Here is a 20,214-nt window from a genome sequence, read left to right as displayed (position 1 = left end):
ATTTGTAGATCTGATTGTGAATAGCGTCTTTGCTAATTACAATTTCTCTTGATCTATAATAGTGTCTGAAAAAAAATTGGATTAAAACTATTGTTCAAGGGTAATAACTCCTAAAAGCAGTCAAACACAATTTTGACCATCTTGACTTATTTGTAGATCTAATTTTGAACACTTTTACTTTTTACTTTTTACAATTTATTATAGTTTCTGAAAAAAGTTGAGGAATTTGATTTTTCTGAAAATTCCTCCAATGATAGCATTTGACCTGCTGATTAGTTTTCACCTGTCAAATTTGCTCTTACTTCTTAAGATTTTGAGATATAAGCCAAAAACTGCTTTTTACCCCTATGTGCTATTTTTAGCCATGGTGGTTATGATGTTCCTTGAAGGGCAAGAATAAAAAACACAAACATTATACTAGATACCCTAAGGATCATTCAGCCCAAGTTTGGTAGAAATTGGTCCTGTGGTTTCAGAGAAGATCTTTGAAAAAATTTACACCTAATGACAGACTGAGTTGGACAGACGGACGGATGACGGACGCAAGGTAAGCATTTCAATTAAAAATATAAATTTCTGAAATACAAATGAAAATTGCCTTATTTGGTTATTAAATTGATCTACTACACAAATGTTATAAAGATATTGACTTGATATTACACAGCAATCTAGATTTGAATAAAATAATAAAATACATAGTTGTATCTGTAACATGATAACACAGTAACTCTTCGTAATAACAAATTATGTGCAAAGGGATTTAACTGTTATTGTTCTAAATTGACTGTTGTGCATTTCTCATTCAATTATCTCCATAAAAAGCTTCATTTATGACTATTATGAGTTGCAGCTGATGTTCCATAAAAGGAGGTGCACAATTTCAATGTGTGTGTAATCTCTTTCTAAAGTTTCAGGGATCTGGGTTGAAAATTGAAGGTTTTGATTACACAAATAATGTAAATTTACTCACTTTTTACCATGCCCGTTAGGATTCTAGGTAATAGTAAAGGCTCCTAATTACCTGTTGAATAAGGTGCAATAAAAACAACAATCAGAAACTTAAGTATACATGGCAAAACATCAAGGAGGCTCAGTTACTGAGTGGTCAGAATAGTTTATCTACAATGTCTGTCAACTCTGAGGTCAAGGTGTGTTCCATTCTGATCTTAATTGACAAGGATTGATCGTTTTTCCTGCAGAAGGATGGTATTTCCCGTCAGGTAAATCAAGCCTCCTCCATTAATAAAAAGCTGGACACCTTGATGTGGCCAAGGTCACTGTAAGTGGAATAAACAACTACAAAAAACTGCATCAGGGAATCTTATATCTGTTTTTATTCACGTCTAATGTTATGTGTCATATTTACAAATTGCACAAATTTACCAGAAATATATTACGTACTGTGTACATGATAACAATTCAAAATAAATAACAAATCATCAAAGGAATGTTCAACTTCATCACTCTCTCATAACAAAAACAAAAACATATACAGAAAATCTGTTCAAGCTGATAGCAGGATAAATTTTAGTAGCGGGTAAGTCATATCTGGTGTTATTTTTTTCAATTTTCTCCCCAAAAATTATCCAATTGAAGTTTAAAATAAACAAACCAACAAAGTTGAAGAAAAGAAAGTCTTTATTTATTATCTCTCAGGGTTGGATTCAGGGCTGTGTATGCAAGATACACCATTCCAACAAAGGTTTTCATTATACTATCACAAATCAGTGAACAAAATGTTGAGATTTTTAGATAGGACATTATTTTAAAACTTAAATTGGCATTTTTTTCTTTTTCAGGCCTAATTAAAGCCGTTGTCGTTCTAACAAAGCAGATCAGTATAATATAAAATGTAAAAATAAATCTTCAGCCCTGAAGAAAAAGAAACACATTGTGAAGCTATCAGTCCCCTACATGAAAAAAGGGGGGTGGGTTATAAAATGTGTAACAAACTTTGATCATGTGAGTACAAGAATGCAGTATGAATAACATTTGATCATTCTTAAGAGTGTGGCTTCTTTATACTAGTTATTTCATAATGGTTCTGTCAATTTGTCCTTTGTAATGAAGGAGTTGTGGCTAAGACAATAAATCTTAAACACAATTTTTTTTCAAAAAGCCAAGGGTCAAAGTTCAAACGTATCTGATATATGCACAAGTCTTGTGTTGATTATGATTATTTTTTTTATGAAATTAACTTTTCAACGAGGATGAAATGGATGGAAAAAAAATCTATGTTTAAAATAGCAGGAGTTAAAAATGAAAAAAGAAGAAAGAACAGCTCTATTTCAAATTTTCACAGTAATGATAGTATTAATGGGGTTTATATTTATCACATAAAAATGATTGAAAAATGATTGAAAAATATCTCAAAAACACAGGTGATAAAATTCATGCAAAAATAATAAAGTAGAAGTTATCAAAAGTCAAACTGGACGGATTTCATCACATCTTTAATTCTAAAAATGTAACTCCTTTTTCTGACATTGCTTCACCTAACATTTAAATATGATCCACAAAACAGTTTTATGCAAGTAAGATTTAGAAGAGAGACGATGTGATATGCTTTAACATCAATAATGTTTATCAAGGGCTGATGGAAATAACTTATCATGAACAAGCTTAGTTTAAAAACTGTGTTCAAAATTTAAGTTAGCCTATAGGCATAAAGCTAAATAGAAGACACTCTGAAATCAGTTAAATAAACCAGGTAAAGATGCTCTACAGGCACGTGCAAATATTGTACATCGGTAAAAATAATGCCAAAAGGACCCCAAAAAACAATTATAATTACGTGATGCAAACAAAGTATGCATAGAAAATGATTTATCAAGATCATGGTTAGGTAGAAACTGTTTATATCATACTGAAGCCATATGAACATATTTTATATGCTCAAAATGTGTAAGTAAAAGTATTAAATTACATCCATTAAATTTGATATAAAATTAGGTCTTTTTTCTCCAGGTATTACTTTTTCTCATTAAACAATTAAGGTATATAGATTTTTTTTAAACTTGAACACAAAAAATTTAAACAATGAACTATGTTTGTGTTTGGATGAAAAAATAAAATAATTGTACAAATATATACTATCAGAGTTTTCCCTAAGATATATACAAGTTTCCAATTAACAGGGAAACTTATATGAGAAAAACAAATTTCTTTTAAAATATTTACACTTCAATAAGGGTCTGTCTAAATGGTGTACATTTAATACAACATTAAGCATATCTTTTACTATTAAATCTGTTTACATTGGTTTTTTTTGTTGTTGAAATAAATTTTAATACATTTGTATAAACACATATATATAACAACAGTCAATTGTAATTAACATCAATAAATTACTATGTCTTTCAATAAAGATTTCAACAATAATGATAAACTATATAACATACTCATTCAACGATCAGCTGACTCACAACAGGTAAACTTCCAGTATTATAATTGAACCAGTACATTTGATAAACAAAGCAAAGAGTGAAAACTAATTATCAGACTGCAATGTGACACAACATAAATATGTTAACATAGAAACTATTCTGATTTTTTTTTTTACATAGAAGGAGTTCTTTTTATTTTCAGCTATCAGCAGTAATAAATCACTTAACAATTTTCTAAAAGACAATAAAGTTACCATGACAACCATGTTAGGAGTTGCCAGCAGTAACCAAGCATTTGCCTGTTATTTGTGGTACAAGCAAACACGAGTTCAACTGGAGTAACTCATGCATATATACCGGTACATATTTTTTGTGCAACAATATAGTTTCCATGACAACCATTCTTAAGGTTACAAACTCTCACATTACAACATGATTTCTGTTGTCAAACAGTGTAGTTACCATGACAACAATATTCAATTATCAATACAACAAATGTCCCATGCCAGAGGAAAGACAAAATGATATGCACACTTCATTTGTCACTCACCATCAGACACTCATAAACCAAAAATCCCCTCAATATCTACAGGATACAATGAAAGTTGGACAAATGTTGGATTTTGGAATATAAATAGAATAGAATGACAGACATGGATAATGTTTTTTCCCTGGGCATCAAGGGGCTGGTCACACATAACATGATATAAGACTAGTTAATTAACATCCTCACATTTACAAGCACAGTCAATGAACAAGATTGGACAGGAATACCACAAGGTTTACTGGAATTAAGGATGTAATTTGTCACGACATAGGCCTAGGACTCTACCCTGAGAGGAGTGAGAGGTCTAAGCCTCTCATAATACTACTGGCTCCTTACACATTTTTGAGATCTATTTCACTTTCCATATTAAAAAATTTTCCCCATACCATACAATTAAAGATCTAGAGTATTGATGGTTCTTAAAATGGGAGGGGGTTTCTCGCTACAAACTCACCAAAGGGGGATAGCCTTGAGTTTGAAAGATCATTGATAGTCTGTATATTACTATTTTCTTTGGCAACATCAATAACGTAGGCTAATAATTCATTCCTTTTCTACTCCATTGAGATAAACCCATAGTACTCGAGTAGCGGGAGATGGATCATACAGAAATATCATAGGAAAATTTAAGAAAATAAACCATTCTCGTCCATGACGCTGGTTTATTAACTGATTACAATTAATCTTTTTTTAAAAGTAAAAAATTCAAAATGTTAATAAATGTACTTTTCAGTATACCTCCTAACTTTTTAGATGTCCTTCCCTACAGGGAGGGTTGTAATCATGTGCCAGCAGGTAAATTAAAACCCAATGACTATAAAATCACTATTTTGTACTGATTTTTTATTTGGTTTTACTGAATAATAAACACTTACACAGCTCGAGTGGATCTCATATTTTCCACTGCAAAACAATGTGCAGCCCAGAATTTTAACAAAAAGATTTTTGTAAAAATATTGAATACAAAAGCTTGTCCCATTTCTTTCCAAGGTGTTATATGACGAAACAAAAGAAATGGAATGTCCATTCAACAGAATGGGCACTATCTAGAATATTACCCACACTGTAACCATCCCATCATGGCCAAATGGAAATGTAAAAAAATCCATCGGAGCTGTAGCAAGTGTAAACAGTTTAATGCATGAATTACCTCCCTTAAATTTAAAAATTATTTCTACATCAAAATAAAGATAATATAGATAGATCCCAGGAATTCCTTGGGTAAAAAATTCCTGGAATGACACATCAAATCATGGGACAATGAACCTAACATGGAATTCTACTTCTGTAATTAGGGACTATGAATTTTATAACAATGATTAAGTGAATCACAATAATCACTATAATGTTACACACTAGATGAAGATAAAATTGTGATAAATGGAAAGTTCAACTACACACTCACAATGAGAAACAGATTCAATCACACTCTAGGGGTGGGGATAAAATTCTACTCACAATGAGATACAGATTCAATCACACTCTAGGTGGGGTGGGGATAAAATTCTAATAATGGGAGAGGATACAAACTTTTGGCAACACAACAACCTCTATAAATAATATTTGAAATCATTTCAAAATCTCATATGTGACATGAAGTTTTCTATTCAAGAATACCTATAGAACATGAATTCAAACTAGGTTTTATAGATCAAGATGCTTTTATATAACTCTGCCAGTATATTTATCTGACCATTTTCAGGAGTCACACATAGTTCAAAGGTCACAAATGACATTTTACAATCGTATAACATTAATACAACAAATCACAGTTTTTTCTTCTTCAATAAGATCCCAATATCACAAAAGCTACTAAATGTTGTTATTCTAAATGAGCATATTTCCTTACTTAATATATACTAAATAAATCTTTCTAAGCTTCTAAGACATTTTTTAAAAACTTCTAAAGAGACAGATGTTGTTTTTTTTTTTGCTTGATGTGAAAATTACAGTGATAATAAAGCAATGTCCAATTCTAAGGCCTTGTATGATTTTATAAAAAAAATTAAATATCAGGCCAGTAAAAATTGTTTGTTTCTCAAGCCATGCCTGTGTCAATAAAGATCTTGGGAATACATGTACTGCTATAATAATTTTTCTTATCATTTTTTGTTTGTTTATTTGCTTTGAAAATTTGTGCATAAAATTTTACATTCGACCAAAATGGTACTTACATAGTTATTTTCCTTGAACATAACAATAAAGTCTGACAAGTTATTTGTAGTAATAAATTTCACACTTAACTAAACAGTTCTTGTGGCCGAACAACACAAGGTAAAGAGTGTCTTGAAACAACAAGATTTCCAAGGGGCAAACATCTTTTGCCATTAAGAATTGAACACCATGCATGTAAAAGCATAAAAGCCAAGAAATAAATAACACCTGAACCAAACCAACAAAATAAATATGAAGGTTTGAGAAACAAACATTTAAATGGCCTAAGCAGGTTTTGATTTGAATAGAAAACAGAAATAAATACACAGAGTAAGTATCTTACACATAAAACTCCTATTAAAATAGATAAACAAATTTTGTCCCTATGCTTTTCAATTTTGTTGTTCAAAAATATCTTTCAGCTTCTTAATCTTATTGTATATAATTATCCTTTATGATTTCAAAGTTCTCAATATCATTCAAAGATAATTTATTCCAAATATCACAGACATTGTTACAAACACCCACTTATGCTACTTGTTTTTGTTGTTCAATTTGTTGTTGTTGTGACAACTGTTGCTGTGGTAACTGTTGTTGTGGAAACTGTTGTTGTTGCATCTGTTGTTGTTGTTGAAGTTGTAACTGTAACTGTTGTTGATCAACGGGAGATGGATTTAATGCCGGCTGGGTGTAATGGTCATACATCATCTGTGCTACATTGTATACATATGTAATGTCTGGACGCTGGTCGGGTATTGGGTTAATACATAAGGCTACCACATTTCTAAGCTGTAATTAAACAAATATTAACTTTTATTTGTGCTCATAAATCAAAAGATTTGAAGTATACAACAATGAGACAGCAATCAAATAACAAAACAAAAACCCCAGTGACCTCTAAAGGTCAACATACAGTCTTGAACAATAGACAAGTGTCTTTACAATTTGTGAAGCTCTAAATTTCCCTGAATTAAAACAAACATATAAGAATACATTTAACACAGACTATCACTTTTAAAGATCTTCCATCAAATTTCTCAAAAGTGAAAAAAGAAACAATTAATTTTTAAATAAATACAACTACTGACATGGTTCTGGAGTTGGACCCTCATATATCTCACAATGTTGTTATATAAACTTTGTATCAGTGTTATCTATTAGACTATTTTTTGTAAAAGCTAAATCAAAGACAGTATGCTTGTTATTTCCAATTGTGTTAAGGGGTTCTCTAAATGCACATACATTGTAACTTGTACAAAAAATCTGTACTTATTACAACATATATACATACGACTTTTTCAATAGATAAGCCAAGCAGAAAACAAAGATGACATGAAGAAAACAAACTTGAGGATAGCTAGCAGTGCTCCAGCTAAGTAGTTTTCAGAGGGTGCAGCACTAGTCCTTTTTAGAGTGGCGCCCTGTGCTCTTTTTACAGTTTCCAAGGTGCCCTTTCCCTTTTTCATGGTGCCCTGCCTTTTTGAAGATCAATTATATTTTATTTTATTCTTTTTGTTATCATCCCCCATTATAAAATAAAACTTCCTTGTCAATACTGTGAACTCATTAAATAAAAATCTATATAACATTATGGGTTTGTGTTTCTTGTCTTAATTCAATCACAATGCATAAGCATGAAAGACGTTTACAAGAGGAAATTAAACAATCTAAATATACAAAATGTACTAACAGAAGTTTGGTTGACTTTTTTAGTACTATATCATAGACTGAGCTAGTAATATACGTCCTTGCATGGTCCCTTTAATACTGTTACCCAAAATAAGGTTGATTTTCATCTAGCGTAAAAGTGACAAAACCCCCTCAAAACTCCTAGCTGAAACCCCTGCAGTTAACATAAGACAATGTTTGACATGCCCTTTTTGAAATATCAATCATCGTGCTAAAGTGCCTTTTTCATGATTGGCTCCCTGCCCTTTTGAAATCCTAGCTGGAACACTGCTATGAGTCTGCTATGTTATATATTTTTAATTTTAACAGTCGCTATTTTAATTTGAATATTTGATAATTTAAAGAGATTTTTTTTTAAAACTTTTTGATGTTTTAAATCGATCTTTCTAAATTCTAAATACAAGAAAAAATATTTTTTTCAGAAATCTAATAGAAGTTTTGAAAATGAAAGTCCATAAAAAAACAAGAGTGCACACACTGAAATGTCCTGCCTGCTTTACTGACCATTGAGTTAATGTTGACAACCTTTAAGATAAAGGTTAAATACTAAAAGAATTACAGAAACTTAACATTTTTAAAGATCTATGACAATGAGGTCAAGGTCAGATAAATTGAGTCTGACAGACATATACATCTTATAATTTTTGTTGAGCCTGTAAATTTCACAAAAGCGAGACATAGCGATCCTAGATTCTGTCTTTGGCATTGGCGGCATCAACATTATGGTTCAGTCTGTGGTTAAAGTTTTTTAAAACATCAATAAATTTGTCAAACCTACATGGAATTTTATGAGATTTGGACAGAAGCTTGTTTATGACCAAAATACAGTATCCGGAGAAAAATTTTAAAAATATTTATTTTCATTTTTCCATATTTTACTGATAATTAGTTTTTTTACACTTAACATTCAGATTCAGTCTGAGGTTAAAGTTTTTCAGTCATCAATAACTTTGTCAAACCTTCATGGAATTATATGAAATTTGGACAGAAGCTTGTCAATGACCAAAATACAGTATCCAGAGCAAAATTTTGAAAATAATTATTTTCATTTTTCTGTATTTTACTGATAAATGGACTTAGTTTTTTTTACAATTAACAAGTATATACAGTCTAGGATTAAAGTTTTTTACACATTACTTTGTCAAACCTTCATAGAATTTTATGAAACTTTTTTAGGATTAAGAGATAACGTCTGAAGCAAACTTTTGAAAATATATTTTCATTTTGATAGATATAAGAAGATGTGGTATGAGTGCCAATGAGACAACTCTCCATCCAAGTCAAAATTTATAAAAGTAAACCATTATAGGTCAAAGTACGGTGAGTATTTTTTCTGATGGATGGACTTTTTTTACAGTTAACATTTACTGACAGTCTGGGATTAAATTGTTTTGACATGATAAGTTTGTTAACCTTCATGGATTGTTATGAATATTTGACAGAAGCTAACCTTCAAGACTAAGAAATAGCATCTAAAGAGAAAGTGATTTGTTTTAAAAATTCTGTATTTTACTGATAAATGGACTCCCTTTTTAAGTCAACATTACACTTAAACACTGACAGCAGCAATCGTAGGCGAGACACAGGGTTCTGGGGAACCCCTTATGATTTTTTTTATACACCAAATAAAGTTGACCTATTGCGTATGCTATTTGAAAAACAGACCAAAACACAAAAACTTAACTTGACCAATGAACCATGAAAATGAGGTCAAGGTCAGATTATACCTGCCAGACAGACATGTGCACCTTACAATTATTCCATACACCAAATAAAGTTGACCTTTTGCTTATAGTACTTGAAAAATAGACCAAAACACAAAAAATTAACATCGACCAACAAACCATGAAAAGGAGGTCAAGGTCAGATGAAACCTGTCAGACTGACATGTACCCATTACAATCATTCCATACACCAAATATAATTGACCTTATGCTTATAGTATTTGAGAAACAGATTTAATCATGTAACTTTAACCTTGATCACTGATCCATGAAATGAGGTCGAGGTCAGGTGAACACTGTCTGACAGACATGAAGACGCTCCAAGGAACCCATATACCAAATATAGTTATCCTATTACTCAGAATAAGTGAGAAATTCACATGACAAAAAAACTCCAATTTTTTTTTCAAGCAGTCGCTGAAGCATGAAAATGAGGTCAAGGACAATGGTCATATGATTGACGGAAACTTCGTAACATAAGGTATCTGCATACAAAATATGAAGCATCCAGGTCTTCTACCTTCTGAAATATAAAGCTTTATACAAATAGTTTACACAGCTGCCGGATAGTAATACCTATGTCTCGCATACTGCGACTTTCTTCTCAGGCGAGACAAAAAAAAAAATGTTGATCACTTTAAAAATAAATTGGAGTGTAGTGCTTCTGAATATACAGAAAGCCCTAATAAAAGAAGAAAACAAACAGTGGACATCGAACTGGTTTTGATTCCATATGGCAGTCTGGTAGACCATGGTTACAAAGTATTGATGATTCCATGATTTGTCTAACCCGAATAATTCAGTCGTTATATTCTGCTGATCTACGATTACTACATTAACGCCTGAATGCATAGACAATGAAAAATCTTCAATCAATCATTTGGAATTAGCTCGGTATTTACCTATCTCGATAAAATTGAGCTGATTGCTGATTGGTCACCTCTTCTACAGGGTACCAATCAAAATCCAGGATTGGTTAAGTTTTTAGCGTGTTAGGAATTCAGGCCCTCGCAAGTAGGAAAGATCAATTAATGGGATGGACTGAATTATTCGGGTTATGATTTGTCTGATTGTCAAAAGACAAGCACAGCACAAAATTGTGAAAAGCAATGCGTTGAAAACTTGTGTGACAAGGTGCTTGACAAGTTTTTCAGCACAAAAGAAGAAAGATAAAGTTTTATCTGGGCTAATCATTCAGAAATGTAATTTGTATTCATGTTGTGTTTGTATATATATAACCAGTATTTTAATGAATAAAGACAATGTGTGATTAATAACTTAATTAAAACATGCCCTTTTCATATTATCATTTCAAGGGTTAAATGTCCTCTATACATGTCTATAGGATTGGCACCATGCCCTTATGAAATCCAAGCTGGAATACTGGCTAGCAAACAAAAAATGTCAAAGGGTAATAAACTATAAAGGGAAATAACTCACCTCATCACTATAAACATCAGATGGCAAGGGGGGATAATCACATTGGTCTATTTTCTTGCACAAAGAGTATAAATTCATCTTGTCTCCATAGAAAGGTGACTGAAGAGCTGCCATCTGAAAAAAACAATATAATTATAAATCATTAATACAATTTTCCCAGAGATCACCAAAACAAAATCTTTCTGATTTTTTCTGCACAGTCTCACTTGAGATAAACACAAACTGATTTTTTTAAAACATTTTGCTGACATACAATAGTTTGAACATTTAATTTACAATTTTTAACAATTAAAAGAAGTGTTTGTGAATAGAATTGTCTCATCATTAAAATACAGTTTTGTGAAAAATTTAAAAGGTTGTTTCATGAAAACATATAGGTTTTATAGGTTTAACCTAGGATTCTGAGGGCTTTAGTCACCAAACTTTTTTGAGTAACAGTATAACTCTATGGCAGTTGTTATATAGACTTTATGACATGCAAAAACATGTTAAATGTGTTCTTTTTCAGCATTTCAGAAGCAAACAAATAAATAAAACAATACAGATTAAAACAAAACAAACTGTTATGTTAATAAAGATGCATATCACCTTTAAAAAAGTAATTTTTGACATATAAAATAGCTACTAGTGTTAACATAAAATAACTTCTATTTGCCTGAAAATAGAGCTGCTAACACTTTTTATCTGAGACAAGTCAATATAGAATACACCTCAGAGATCTAAATAGTAAGAGTTAAGTTTCCTGTCCTTAGCCATGTCAGGCTGAGTGTCTGGATGTCGTTTTCAGAAAAAAGATAATGGGTACAAAAACATAGAAAAAGAACCAGAAAAATAAGGAATAGGGAGTTATATTGTGCTCATATATATAAAAAAAATCCCATCTATGCCCCAGGACTGAAAAGACCAAAGCCTAAATTATAGAAGGATGGAGACAGATTTTGAGTTGGTCTATCAGTATTGCGAAAAGGATAAATTTGAGTTATCTCACTTGAAACAGTTTGCTCCTACCAGTGCAGGTTTATACACAGTAGAAATGAATACAAATGGTGGCAATTTTTTAGTCAGAACCAAACAGAAACATGACTGTTTTTAAAAATTTAAACATATTTCAAGATACTGTGGATTCATTTATTTTCGTGGGTACCAATTTTCGTGGTTTTAGGAAAACTTGCATATTCGTGGATATTTAATTTCGTGGTTTTGGCAAAGTCTGCATTCATTCCTTTAGAAAATTTGTAATTCGTTGAACATTTAAATCGTGGTTCTCCTGTACCCACGAAATCCATGAAAACTAGTATCCAACGAAAATTAATGAATCCACAGTAAACGAGGTTTTCTTATGAGTTCATTACAGTTTTCGTCTTTCAATTAATTATGTTTGTATCATGAAACTACGGCAAACGTTGCCAATAGTGGTGGTATGATAAATTGATTAAATCAAAAATCCTGATTGACCGATTCCATTTACAAATTAATAAATAATGATGATTATTACAACCCATCAGTAAGGCAGATACCCTGTAACAACAAATTGTGACACCTGTCGTGGCCATTGATTATCTTTGGGTTGTAAATTTGTTCTAAATTTGACACCAGGTAAAATTGTAGATTGACATACAAATATTTTTTTTACTTTTATCATTTTGAAAATCGTTTCTTAAATGACGAATATAACAAAATCACTGCAGGTGAACGATTTTTTTCTTCAGTTTAATCGTAATCTTACCTCGTAGAGTAAACATCCAAGTGACCACATATCGGACTTGAAATTATAACCTGTCTCATGTATTCTCTCTGGAGACATATAATAGGGAGTACCAACTGTAATAAAAATAAATCTAACTCAGTATGAATTGTCTATACAAACACAGTGTCTTTTACTTTAAACACATATGGTCAAGATATGGAAAGCAGGAGGTTTGTGTTCTCGTAAAACTGGTTTAACCCCATCACATTTTCAAATTGTAATCTTGAGCTTATCGCTGTATCTGTGAAGAATAGTATAATACATAACAGCTTTATTTCTTCTAGCATGTGTATACATCACCTTTCATGTGTAGCATATGTTGTTTTTACTCCTGTTGATAATTATATAGCTTCTTTAACAACTTAACTGCTGGTAACTAATTGTTCAAGTGATTTTCTTTAAAATAGGACATCTGACAATTAAACCTGGATTTTCTCACTAGTAATTATATTAAAAGTCATAAAATCAAAGAATAAATATTTTACTTTCTATTCTTTCAACATTAACATCCCCAAGGGTGACTGGGGAATAGAAATATGGTCACTTTGGTCTTTTTCCGCAGTAAAACCCTTGCCAAAGTGGAGAGTCCATTTGGCTGCTAGGGATGTTTAATTATGCAGCCAAGTCTGGTCAGAATTGAAATGTTTAATCTGATGCCTTATGTAGAGAGAGTGCTATGCTGTCTGCACATTAAGAACCCTTGCAACAAATCTTTGAGGGGTCCATAGATGGCCTATTGCAAGGCAAAATTTCTGTCCCTATCCAATATACCCTCATTTTCTAGTGGCAGTCTAAATTTTTCCAACCTTCATCTCGGAGGGCCTCTATTACAGGACTTTCCTATTGTATTTATTGTTAATTTGTTCTCGTCCTGAAAATGCATGAAATATTTGTCACTGGATGTTAAGCAAATATCAATCAATCAATCTTTTTAAGTTTTACCCAAAATATCAACTGTCAGTTATAATATTGACCACAACCCTCATCACTTAGTCTTTGGTGAATATCAAAGATCTTATTTCTATAACGAACCATGGTTTTTGACACTTAAAGGCTTAGATGTTTGCCCTATGGACACAGATTTTCATTAACTGAAAGTGCAATACGTCATATAAAACTGATACACATTATTTAAAACAATTTCTTACCCAAGGAATGAGCTGCTGTGGTCTTTGAGCTAAAAAATCTTCCAAGTCCAAGATCTCCCAACTTGACCACACCTTGACCAGTTATAAATACATTAGCTGGTTTTATATCTGAAAAAGAAAATTTTGAGATAAGTACAATGCTAGCGGTTTTTTTTTTCAAAAAGAAACTGGTAACATGTTTTTATCACAACACCATGTCAATTTTAAACCTTCTAAATAGATATAAATGTTAAAATTACTTAATGGAGTCAAGTAGAGTTAAATTACCATTACACATAAACAAACGACAAGAAAATTGTTGTTCCATTATATTATTTTGCACATTAAACAAAATTTCATTTGCATATTTGCTTTCATACATTCTTTGAGTACTGTAAATTCAGAAATTATTACATGCATTTATTATTGCGATTTTTCAAGAATGAACTAAAATGTGAGTTTAATTATTTCGATTTTAAGTAAAGATACAAACAAAGACATGTATTTGATAACACAGTGCTAGTTCTTATAATTGCGATACTCAAATAGTTGCATTATTCACATTAATAAAAACCTCACAATATGTTCTGAATGTACAGTAATTTTTAACAAATTCTGGTAAAGTTTAAAACAGACTTTATAAACGGTGATTGTAAATATTAAATTTTTGTAATTTAAAAAATCTAATGTTGAAACTCATGCTTTGCTGGTTCTGTATGTGTATTTACTTTGGTTTTTAATTTTATGATACAATAAAATGCTTCGCTGAGCGCAGCCTGATACGACCGCAGAGGTCAAAACCCTGAACAGTTGGGGCAAATTTGGACACAATATTCACGCTTGATACTGTTTGAATTTGGATTGTGATCAAATTTTCGACATAATATAGGTTTCTGACACAAAATAAATGTGGTCAAAGATCTTACAAATCCATTGCGCAATACTGTGCAATTAAAGATTTCTTCTTGAAACTTTTCAAAAATTTGAAATTCTAAAAATTTTGAAAAAAAAATATGAATCCCTTAAAAAATTCCCCCACCCCAACTTTTTGAAACCCCTCCTTGAAGCAATAACTCCAAAACTCAATCCCAGCCTTTCCTTTGTAGTATGGAACCTTGTAGTACAATTTCAGAGAGATCCATACACTTACACACAAGTTATTGTCTGGAAACTAGAAAAATGTTTGTGTTTGGCCCTTTTTTGGCCCCTAATTCCTACATGTTTGAGGCAATTAACCCCAAACTCAATCCCAGCCTTCCCTTTGTTATATGGAACCTTGAGGTACAATGTCAGAGAGATCCATACACTTACACACAAGTTATTGTCTGGAAACTAGAAAAATGCTTGTTTTTGGCCCCTTTTTGGCCCTTAATTCCTAAACTGTTGGCCCCATAACCCCTAAAATGAATCCCAACCTTCTACTTGTGGTATTAAACATTGTGGTACAGTTTCAGAGCAATCGAAATACTTATACACAAGTTAATATCCTGAAACTAGAAAAATGCTTGTTTTGGGCCCCTTTTTGGACCTTCCTTTTGTGGTACTGAACCTTCTTAAAAAATTTCATAGAGATCCATTCACTAAAACTAAAGTTATTGTCCGGAAACCAATGTGTCTTCAGACGACGACGACATCATACCATTATACGATCCCAAAAATTTTTTTGCGGTCGTATAAAAAAATCTATGCAACTTTTTTCTTGGAACTGAAGTCTTTCAATTTTGAAGAAGAGGATAGTTATTATTCCAGAAACATATGCCATCAGATATCTGTACCATGTGTAAAAATATATTGTAAATATAACTCAATCCTTTAACAGATACTTAAAAAGGAAACTTTGAAATTTGCCTCGACAATGTCTTACCTGTAAAAACATTAGAGAAACAGATACCACCACCATGTCTAGTGGGACACACAAACTTCAACTTTGGACAGTTAAAATTAAATATAAAAAAATTCAACTGTCTTCGAAAGGAGGAAATATTGTATCACACTTGACGGAGGTGTAGAATCTATATATACACTGCATCTAAAAATACAACTGAAAATTGATAATCTGAGTGAAGATCAATAGAATTGATTGTAATATTAGCACTTCATTCTAATAGTTATAAGATCTACAAGTGTTTTTTGTACCAAACTAATTTGATGAGCATTCCATTGAGCCATTGGCTATCAATAGACAACAAAGACTTTCAATGGTGTTATAAATGCAGTGTGAAACCCTGAAGAACTGACCTCTGTGCATAATTCTCTTGGAATGCATATGTTCTAAAGCACTACAGATCTGTATAAAGTATTTCCATATAGATTTCTCTGGAATTAATCTGTTCTGTTTCTTAAAATGCTGAAATAACAAAAAATACATATAATCATTGAAAGAACTCAATGGGTTCTTTTGTAATAATAAAAAGCAAGAGAGGTCAAATTGAAATGTCTTGCCTACTTAACTATATGTATATAATCATTACTGAATATTTTGTACACATTCTTTAGGTTTGAATTCTTACTACAATCATTACAAACACTTTGTGTTAATCAGAAAGTGATGACAATATGCTTCAAAGGTGTGCAAGTTATAATTTCTTTTCTGACAGTCCTTTGTACATTCTTAGATAACTTTAGAACTTTATTCTACTAGAACTTACTTTTCTCATTCTGGACAGGTCACCAGTGTCAGCCAATTCTAACACAATATGAATATCATTATTCTACTGGAACTTACTTTGATCATTCTGGACAGGTCACCAGCATCAGCCAATTCTAACACAATATTCAACTCATTGTTCTCAATAAATGAAGACAGGTACTTTATCACATTTGGATGATTCAGTTGCTGTAAATAAAGAGAAGATGATTTTAATCATATATAGTAGTATCTATATAGTAGTATCTATTAGTAGGGTGCCCAGTCAACAAATTTGATCGATTCGGGTTAACGGAATAACACACGGCTATATTTTATATCATTGGAAAGAGGAGAACAAGCCTCGTCGAAATATTGATGTCGTCATTGTCTACAGTGGTCACGATTTTCTTAAATTTGGGTCAAAGGTCAAATCTAAAATTTCAAGGAAAACATAGAGTCACGTTTAGACAGCTGCCCACCCCTACATATTTGCGTTTATAGTAAAATAAATTCTGACAAGAAATGATTGTAACAGGATGCTGTTACGAAGTCTCCCAAACGAAGCTCCCATAATTCGTAATTCCCAGGGTCGCCTGACATTGGACAAAGTCCAGTGAAAATTGGTTTGGTCCAGTAAAGTTATATGCATTAGTGATGCCTGGGGACTAACCCTGTATATCATTCAAATCATCTTGGCATGACAAACCAGAATATATATGGTTTAGTGGTGGGGATCTCGACCATTTACAAGATACTAGAACATTGGGGGTGGGGGGGACCCCTTGGGACTGACCCTATATGTCATTCATATGTTCGAGACATGACAAACAGGAATATATATGGTTTTAGGGGTGGGGATCTCGACCATTTACAAGATATTAGAACTTTCCCAAATGACCCTATATGTCATTCATATGTTCGAGACATGACGAACAGGAATATATATGGTTTAGGGGTGGGGATCTCGACCATTTACAAGATATAAGAACTTTCTCAAATGGCAGGGGGTCGGGATGACCCCTGGGGAATAACCCTGTATATCATTCAAACCATCTTGGTATGACAAACCAGAATATATATATGGTTTAGGGGTGGGGATCTTGACCACTTACAAGATATTAGATTTTTCTTAAATGGCAGGGGGTGGGGTGACCCCTGGGGACTAACCCTGTATACAATTCAAACCATCTTCGCATTACAAACCAGAATATATATGGTTTAGGGGTGGGGATCTTGACCACTTACAAGATATTAGAACTTTCTTAAATGGCAGGGGGTGGGGGTGACCCCATGGGACTTACCCTGTATTTCATTTGATGTTCTTTATCATGACAAACCAGAATATATATGGTTTAGGGGTGGGGATCTGGACCATTTACAAGATATTAGAACTTTCTCAAATGGCAGGGGGTCGGGATGACCCCTGGGGACTAACCCTATATATCATTCAAAACATCTTAGCATGACAAACCAGAATATATATGGTTTAGGGGTGGGGATCTGGACCATTTACAAGATATTAGAACTTTCTCAAATGGCAGGGGGTCGGGATGACCCCTGGGGACTAACCCTGTATATCATTCAAACCATCTTAGCATGACAAACCAGAATATATATGGTTTAGTGGTGGGGATCTCAACCATTTTAAAGATATTAGAACTTTCTTAAATGGCAGGGGGTGGGGGTGACCCCTTGGGACTAACCCCGTATTTCATTTAATGTGCTTTATCATTTAGAACATTTTCAATTAAAAAGATTGTGTCTATCACAAACGGTTTTCAATTTATAATCATTTGAAAATTTTAAAAATAAAATCCCATAGGGTTCTATAGTAAAACCCTCCTTTCTTTTTGCCCCTCAAAGTACCCCTTTATAAACCCCATTGCACAAACAAAACCCTGATTGCACCACTAGACATGTTAGTCTAACATATTGTGAAACCTTAAGTTAATCTGACAAGCGGTTTTGGAGAACGGGTGTGGACAAGTTCAAATTTAAAAGAGGCGGAAGAAGAAGAAGAAGAAGAAGAAGAAGAATAATAATAATAATAAGAGACAAGTTCAAATTTAAAAGCGGCGGAAGAAGAAGAAGAAGAAGAAGAAGAAGAAGAACTGAGCAAAACCAATAAGTCTTCCCAAACTTCGTTTGGGAGACTTAATAATTCAAAGGATTATAACTAAAGTTTTTATATTTAGGACTAATTTGATAATTTTATTGCCAGATATGGTTTGAGATTGACATTTGTACTTATAGGGTGCACATTTACAATTTTGATTCAGCTGTTAAATAACAGTGACCTTGACCTCTTAAAAGTTCCAAAATCGGAATTTTTACATAAGATTCGATACAAGTGATCTTTAGAGATGTTTTTTTAGGTATTAACATTTATGAGTTGCCCTCCCAAAATGTTATTTTTTCCGTCTTTTGATAGAAGGTGTTCTCATGATTTTCTGGGTAAATATCCAATTCTCTTTTGGTGAACGTGGAAGCACATCAAATAGTACTTAGTTCCAAAACTGATGAATATTAACGCAGAATTGATTGAATTAGCTGGTCTGAGTATATATTTGCTTTTCAGAAATTAAAAAAAAAAAAACTGCAAACGGTGAAAAAGGGGAGGGGTTTATGTTACAAGTTATGAAAACAAAATGAGAATTAGAAACAGCAGGCTAATCACTCGATCTTGCACACTTATATCAAGTGTAATGTACATAACTTATCGAACATAAATTGGCCTACAATTGACATGAAGTTAAAGATTATCTACAAAAAGAAAGTTTTGTACAGCATCGATGTATTTTACAAACACTTGTAAACAACATCAATCTAATTAAAATATAGATCTCTGATTTCGTTATCCTCATTTGAGCTTATACATAAGAGTACGCGAGTTAATAAAGATCAGAATTTTAATAAGAGCGAAACAACATAGAATAAAATGCTCTGCAGGGCGCAGCTTGATACGACCGCAGAGGTCAAACCCTGAACAGTTGGGGCAAGTATGGACACAACATTCAAGCTTGATACAGCTTTGCATTTGGATTGTGATTAAATATTTGACACAGCATAGGTTTCTGACACAGAATGAATGTGGTCTAAGAACTTAAAAATTTTAAATTGGACATTCACCTATTATGGTCCAATATCCAAAATCTAAATACATGGTTAGATTCAGCATATCAAAGAACCCCAAGAATTCAATTTTTGATGAAATCAAACAAAGTTTAATTTTGAACCCTTTTGACCTCAATGTGGACAAAGTTGATAACAGGGCCCAAAAATCAAAAATCTAAATACATGGTTAGATTCAGCATATCAAAGAACCCCATATATTCAATTTTTGTTGAAATCAAACAAAGTTTAATTTTGGACCCTTTGGACCTTAATGTAGACCAATTTGAAAACGGAACCAAAAATTAAGAATCTAAATACACGGTTAGATTCGGCATATCAAAGAACCCCAATAATTCAATTTTTGATAAAATCAAACTAAGTTTTATTTTGGACCCTTTGGACCTTAATGTAGACCAATTTGAAAACGGAACCAAAAATTAAGAATCTAAATACACGGTTAGATTCGGCATATCAAAGAACCCCAATAATTCAATTTTTGATGAAATCAAACAAAGTTTAATTTTGGACCCTTTGGACCTCAAAGTGAACCCATTTAAAAACGGGGCCCAAAATCCAAAAACTAAATACACGGTTAGATTCAGCATATTAAAGAACCCCAAGAATTCAAGAATAAAACCCCATTGAAATTGGTCAAGA

General features: G+C 32.4%; 1 protein-coding gene and 1 long non-coding RNA gene across 2 annotated transcripts in view; one reads left to right on the top strand and one right to left on the bottom strand.

Annotated features, from left to right (window-relative positions):
• Window positions 1-20,214, top strand: part of LOC127729452 (uncharacterized) — a 140,395-nt gene that overhangs the window by 115,953 nt on the left and 4,228 nt on the right. The gene's annotated exons all lie outside the window — the stretch shown is intronic.
• Window positions 1,312-20,214, bottom strand: part of LOC127729443 (serine/threonine-protein kinase Nek7-like) — a 41,739-nt gene continuing 22,836 nt past the window's right edge. Inside the window, exons 4-9 of the mRNA XM_052237273.1 lie at window positions 16,540-16,650; window positions 16,053-16,161; window positions 13,836-13,943; window positions 12,667-12,761; window positions 10,941-11,054; window positions 1,312-6,876 (exon numbers count right to left, since the gene is read on the bottom strand). Of these exons, the coding sequence (XP_052093233.1) occupies window positions 6,616-6,876; window positions 10,941-11,054; window positions 12,667-12,761; window positions 13,836-13,943; window positions 16,053-16,161; window positions 16,540-16,650 (798 nt within the window). The 3' untranslated portion in view covers window positions 1,312-6,615. The remainder of the gene's footprint in view (window positions 6,877-10,940; window positions 11,055-12,666; window positions 12,762-13,835; window positions 13,944-16,052; window positions 16,162-16,539; window positions 16,651-20,214) is intronic.

Source organism: Mytilus californianus, unplaced genomic scaffold (assembly GCF_021869535.1).
Source record: "Mytilus californianus isolate M0D057914Y unplaced genomic scaffold, xbMytCali1.0.p SCAF_2, whole genome shotgun sequence".
NCBI classification, from domain to species: domain Eukaryota; kingdom Metazoa; phylum Mollusca; class Bivalvia; order Mytilida; family Mytilidae; genus Mytilus; species Mytilus californianus.
Note: the sequence above shows the minus strand (reverse complement) of the source record. Positions and strands in the feature narration are given on the sequence as shown.